Below are 6,545 nucleotides of genomic sequence, written 5' to 3' on the forward strand. Positions count from 1 at the left end.
GAGTGTCTTTATCCGTGTCTAGTGTCTTGTGTCTATATCCGTGTCGAGGGTCGCGTGTCTATATCCGTGTCGAGTGTCGCGTGTCAGTTTGGTGTCGCGTGTCAAGTGCGAACGGCTCGCCCCCACTCACATGGTGCTTGGCCCGCTTGTGCGGCGGCTCGTCGGGCGCCTCCTCGATGACCAGCTCGCCGCCCAGCGCGCACCCCTCCTCGCCGCTGTACCCGCTGACGTTACACATACACAATATTAATTTAATTGATAGTAAATGTTTTTAATGTTTATGTGGAGGATGGGAGGTGGAATTCTTCCATCGAAAAAGGGAGGTTCTTTGACCAGCCTAGTCGACTGGCCGGCCTGTAAGTCCCCTATTGAATGATGTTGGAAAGTTGTTTATATGCTGTAAGCAGAAAATTTCGCTTACGCGATTCAGAGTTGTGTCGCTACATCTTATAAACTATTGTCTAACCTACGATTTTATAAAATTTAATAAAAATCGGCCAAGTCTTTTTTGAGGATTACGGCTTATTGTATACTTTGACTAAAAGATTTTATATATACACATATATGTAATTAGTGAACTTGAGTTTATATTAAACTAAAACTACTTAAATAATAACTACAAAGATAAATGTTTACTTATCCCATATTAATAACAACTATAAACTGCTTTTATTCATGTAAACGCTTAACAGCCTCAAATCTTCATTTTCGTATAATTCTTGTAGCCTATTTTTTATTATTTTAAAACTTCCAACCATCAACACATTCAAAATGTCAATGTTTAGTGCAAGTGTTGGTGTACTAACGCGTAGTAGGGCGAGTGCTGGTGCAGCAGCAGGTTGGCGGCCTGCACCTCCTCCTCGGGGATCGACACCAGCCCGCCGCCCGTCGTGCCCACCACGTACTTCTCTGTAACACCAATTGCACCAAGTTTAGTGTTTACCCCTTTTGCATAGAATCTACATCACTGGCCAAGGGCGGTTTCGCACACGATAAATAGGGAAAATGCGTAATTTGGAATATTGAAAAAGCGGAGTATAAATAAAAGCACATATCTTCATCCAAAATAAGTCCTCGAAATAGGTATTATTTTATTTCCGTCTACGGAAACACTACAATTTTATACTATCCCAACATAATGTATTATATAACATATAACCAAAATTTAATTTTCTCCATATTATCCCCCAAGCACTTTTATGGGGAGCCTTATTATATATATATATTTAATTGAATATTTTATGAGTAAATAAATCGCTATGCCGGCTACCTTCCCGCTCGCCGCCAGCGCCGTTGGTCACGACGGTGATGTGGTGACCCGCCATCACCAGCCCGCCGCCCAGTGAACCGCCGGCACCTGAAATGTGCATACACCCATGTTATTTTTATTCCATAGAAAATTAATTTATTAATTTATTTTTATTTATTTATTCTTTATAGTACATATCACCGAAAGAAACACAATACATTGTCATGGAAAAAAAAACCATACCGGCACATATGCACTAAAAGGCGGCCTTATTGCTCAAGAGCAATCTCTTCCAGGCAACCTTTTTGTAAAGGAATGTTTAACGTGTACGCGAGAGAGATATATATATATAGATAAAACAGGTATTTAAAAATTTACTTATTAGAGCTGTTATTTACAACATACTATATTAATATTAGTTGAGCAGTAACTCTAGATTTGAAACATAATAATATGTTATATATTGTTTGAAAACTGACTCGAGTCTGGTCTAGTCTTACAACACTAATGGTACAAAAAACATGACTTTCTGAATTGATTTTTGTGAACAAGGGATTTCTTATAACATCAGCTTTTTTAAGTGAACATCCTGCTAAAATAAATACTAATTTCTACAAGTAAAACAGATGGGTGCCGCTGAAAACCAGCTCTGTAGTCAAAGCCTGTGCTATTGACATAACCTGCTGAGCGGCATGTCTTTAAGCCTATATAGTGAGTTAAGCAGCTTTTAAACAGAATTAAGTTAAGTTGTTATCTTTACGTGTCAATTTTATTTTTATTTTTTATATATATAGTTTTAAAGAATAGAGAAAAATCGATCATGTGACGGGAATCGAACCCGCGTCTTTTGCCGTGTACCATCGTAGCGCCTAACCCAACCGCCACCCGTGACCTCGCCTCAGGAATCGAATTCCTGCTACTCTTTCGGTTTCATGTGTATCACATGTTTATCTTACCCGGTGATCCCGGCGCGCTCTGACTGACGCCGGACCGCTGCGGGAACAGGTACTGCGTCGAGTGGCTGTTGTTGTTGTTGCTGTTGTTCAGCCGCTGTTGCCCGCCCTAAGTAACAACACAACAACAATATGTTACAAATAAGAACTACGTAACAACAAAACAACAATTTATAGTTAGAAATAAGAATTATGTAACAACTAAGAACAGAACAACAATAGTTAGAATTAGGAACAACAGAACAACAGATATTAATAATAACAACAGAACAACAGAGCAATAAGTGATAGAATAAGAAGCTAGCTAAGTAACTTGAGATGCATCATTGCGGTACATAACCGTTGCATGGCCATTATTTTATACTATGTTGTGAAAGTATTCACAACTTGCATTAAAACACTGTAGAACATCGATAGCACAGACCTGGTGATCACTCTCATCACCGGTAAACAGATCCGGCGTGGGCTCGCGCGAGAGTTCCTCCGGCGTCACCAGCCCCGACACGCCCACCTGCGACGGCGACGTTGGCGCGCTCCTGTATGCAAATCATCATCATCATCAATCATCATCATCGTCATCATCATCATCATCATCATCATCATATCTTATAATACATCTATACTTTATTTATGTGATCGGTTGGTTTAACGCGAAAATTGCAAGAATTGTAAAAGATTTTTTCTTCCTTGGGTAATCCATTTATCGAGGAAGGCTATATATCACGCATCTATCATCACTACGACCAGTACGAAAGAGAGATGCAATGGTAAATGTCACAAAAACATTTATTTAGAGTGCAGGCACAATTATTGCTTGGGTCTATTAGTATATAACAATATCTGATGGATGGTTTGTTTGAATACGCTAATCTCAGAAACTATTGGACGGATTACAAGAACAATTTTATTAGTCGATATATTCGTGATCTCTGAGGCTATACATATAATATGTACAACAGGCGACGCTGGGGCAGACCGCTATATTAAGGTATTTCTAATTAAACCAAAACAAGTTTGGCTAGGATTAAAAATTAATATGGATACATTGTAATTTTCCAAAATATCTTACTCTAAATTCTCCTAAATACAAGATTAAATAGTATTAAACAAAAACTACAAATAAAATGAACTACAAAACATTACAGCCGCTTTATTATTAAAGTTTTATACTCAAACTTTAGACCAATCACTGCATTCGTTTACTCATACGAATACACTACATCTGAGCAATAAAAATCACTCACTTCTTCACAACAATCCTCGAAACATCAACTTCGTATATTTTTCATCAATATTTCGTTGAATCTACAGACAAACGGTTATCCTGTATAATAAGGTAATTTATAATGTCGAAGCTTGTGGTTATAGTCCAGGATCCATCGCCCAATTTTGCACTTGATTACTATCAAGCTAATAATCCGTGAGTAGCTTTATTTTGATGCGACGCCCAATAATTTCCGGTACGAAACTTTCGATTGTGGTAGCTAACAGAGGTAGCAAGGATAAAATATGTTGATTTGATGATTCTCAAATATTTATTACTAACTGAATTATTTTTTGTTAAATCTCAAGACAATTATCTAAATTATTCGAAAAAATATTTGTCCTACAAAATCTATGGTTTGATCAAAGAGTCCCCTCTTTCCGACATGTATCGATAACGAGGTCATCATAAATGATTACTAACCAGCTGATTTTTTTTTTTTTTACTTAGTTAATATTCATGTAATTTAACAGACATATTGTCCTACAAATTGCGCGGTACATTATCCCGGTCCTACGCTCAAAAGTAATAGTACAAATCCTTGATGTAAAAATAATTACTATCAAGCTGAATCTTCGTGAATAGCTTTCGTTTCGATGAGTCGCCCAACAATTTCCTATGCGAAAATTCCCAATTTTGGTAGCTAACAGAGGTAGCAATGATATGACGGTATGAGTTATTTGAGAAAGGGTATAAATCAAAAAATGACAATGAAAAAATTTTAAAACAAAAAATCGTAGGATATCATCCTTCCAGTTTGCCACCAACAAAACAAGAATTGTTGCAACAAATTAAACGAACTGTATTCATCTGCAATGTATGGTGTAATGCACACATGCGGTGCCCCACGGAAAAATTTCCAGAAAATTTTGGATGGACAATAATTGATGGTAAATATGAATATTATTTTTTTTATGGTCCCCAAAGTCCATCATTTGAAGAATTATCTTCTGACTTACAAGGTAACCTATTAATACTATTTTTATGAATTGATTGATTATTATATAATTTACTTAATTTTTTCATGTTATTACAGAGTCAGATATGATCAGTGAAGAAAGTGAAACAGATGAAGATGATAGCGATGTTAGTAGCGAAAATTTATCAGATGAATCTGATGAAGATTAACTTAAAATTAAAATTAATATATATATATATATATATATATATATATATATATATATATATATATATATATATATTAATTTTATATGATTTATATATATAATATATAAATCAAGTGCAAAAATGGGCGATGGATCCTGGACTATTAATTCCTAATACACGTGAATTCTTTATTAATAAACAATTGTTGGCCGAAGCTCAAAATCTATTACAAAGAATTATGTCTGTCACTACACTTTGTTTTTTTGGTGCTAGTTCACTTTTCAGTTAGTTTGGAAACACTTCATACACGGTACAGTGTATTACAATACACTATACACTAACACATGTACTGTGTTAAAGTAGTGTAAACCGTTAACATACTACGTGTGTAGTATAAAAGTGTATTGTGGATAGTATATTGCAGATGTGTACCGTGTGCGCGAAAGTATGCATGTGCGTATGAACGTGTGCGTGTGTGCGTATGTGCGTGTGTACGTGCGTGCGTGTGTGAATGTTTGTGTGAGTGTGCGTGAGTGTCTGCGAGCGTGTGTCTGTGTGCATGCGTGCCACTAACCGCGAGGAGAGGCCGAAGGGCGCGCGGAACTGCACGCCGCGCGGGCGGCGCGGACGGAACGCCAGCTCGATGAGCTTGCCCTCGCTCTGCGGGTCGATGCGCCAGAAGCTGCCCTTGCCCGGCTCCTCTTGGCTGCGCGGCACCTTTATGAAGTACCTGTGGAATCATTATTTATTATAAAATGTATTAATTCTCATGTTCAAAGTAGTTCAAACACCATGCTGCTGATTAGAGAAGTTAGCATATCCATACATATTATTTACCTACACAGATACATATTCATAATCTTAATAGGCGCATTGGTCAATTACATGTATCTATAGTGATTGACCGCTTAATCTATATTCTACCTTTTTATCTTCCGATTCAGTCTACGGACTTTACGTTACCTATTAAAAAAAGTCAATCTAAAAGGCCTATAATCTATTTATCTACAAACTGCTACAGATATCCACTCACCGATTGAGCGACAGGTTGTGGCGTATCGAGTTCTGCCAGCCCTTGTCCGCGGTGCGGTAGTACGGGTAGTGTTTCGTTATGTAGCTGTATATGCCGCTGAGGGTCAGCTGCTTGTCCGGCGCGGAGGCGACCGCCTGCACGATGAGCTGCGCGTAGCTGTACGGCGGCTTCGCTGCGTCCTCGGCGCGGGAGTCGCGCGCGTCGCGCACGTCGCGCGAGTCGCGTGAGTCGCGCGCGTCGCGGACGTCGCGCACGTCACGCACGTCGCGAGGTTCGCGCACGTAATCGCTAGTGGATGACGCCTGCAAGTGCGTGGGATGCGGTTTATAGTACAGATTCTAGGTCCATGGAAACTAATTATGAAATACAATAAACAGCATGAATTTTTTATTTTATCCAATACAATCTCTTTAAATAAGATTGCCTTAATGATGTGTATAAAAGTTTTAATGTAGAAAACCTTGCAACAACATAATATTCTGTATTTGGTTGCTGGAAGTTCTTTCCCTTGGCATGCAAGTTGAAGCGTTCCGTTAGCAAGGATTGTTCAATGCAATATACTATAAGTGAAACCCACCGCATTGCCGTTGGTGGGCCGCTGGTGCTCAGCGAGCGCCGCGTACTGCGCCACGAGGCCGAGGTCCGCGTGCCGCCGCCCCGACGAGCCGGCCCCGCGCGGTGACGTCGGACAACTGTTCGTTGCGCTTATCGTGCCTGGAAGTTTTCGTTGGAAATGTTACTTTTTATTGATTAATGAATATCTTTGCCATGATTTTGGACAACTGATTGTTGAGATTATTCGTATTTTACATTCAACAATATATATATACATTCGAATGTATATATATATTGTTGAATGTAAAATAAAACCACTCTGTTCGAACAGAGTGGTTCCGTGATGAAGTGACGAGCGAATGTAGTAGTCTACTAGAATTAGCT

The 6,545-nt window shown here is 38.7% G+C and overlaps 1 protein-coding gene across 1 annotated transcript in view; it reads right to left on the minus strand.

Annotated features, from left to right (window-relative positions):
• The window catches only part of LOC119832219 (forkhead box protein K1-like), a 50,592-nt gene that overhangs the window by 6,059 nt on the left and 37,988 nt on the right, over positions 1-6,545 (minus strand). The window contains exons 3-10 of the mRNA XM_038355859.1: positions 6,184-6,320; positions 5,607-5,908; positions 5,148-5,303; positions 2,627-2,738; positions 2,206-2,311; positions 1,271-1,357; positions 807-909; positions 131-224 (exon numbers count right to left, since the gene is read on the minus strand). Coding sequence (XP_038211787.1) covers positions 131-224; positions 807-909; positions 1,271-1,357; positions 2,206-2,311; positions 2,627-2,738; positions 5,148-5,303; positions 5,607-5,908; positions 6,184-6,320 — 1,097 coding nt within the window. The remainder of the gene's footprint in view (positions 1-130; positions 225-806; positions 910-1,270; positions 1,358-2,205; positions 2,312-2,626; positions 2,739-5,147; positions 5,304-5,606; positions 5,909-6,183; positions 6,321-6,545) is intronic.

Source organism: Zerene cesonia, chromosome 15 (assembly GCF_012273895.1).
Source record: "Zerene cesonia ecotype Mississippi chromosome 15, Zerene_cesonia_1.1, whole genome shotgun sequence".
Lineage (NCBI taxonomy): Eukaryota > Metazoa > Arthropoda > Insecta > Lepidoptera > Pieridae > Zerene > Zerene cesonia.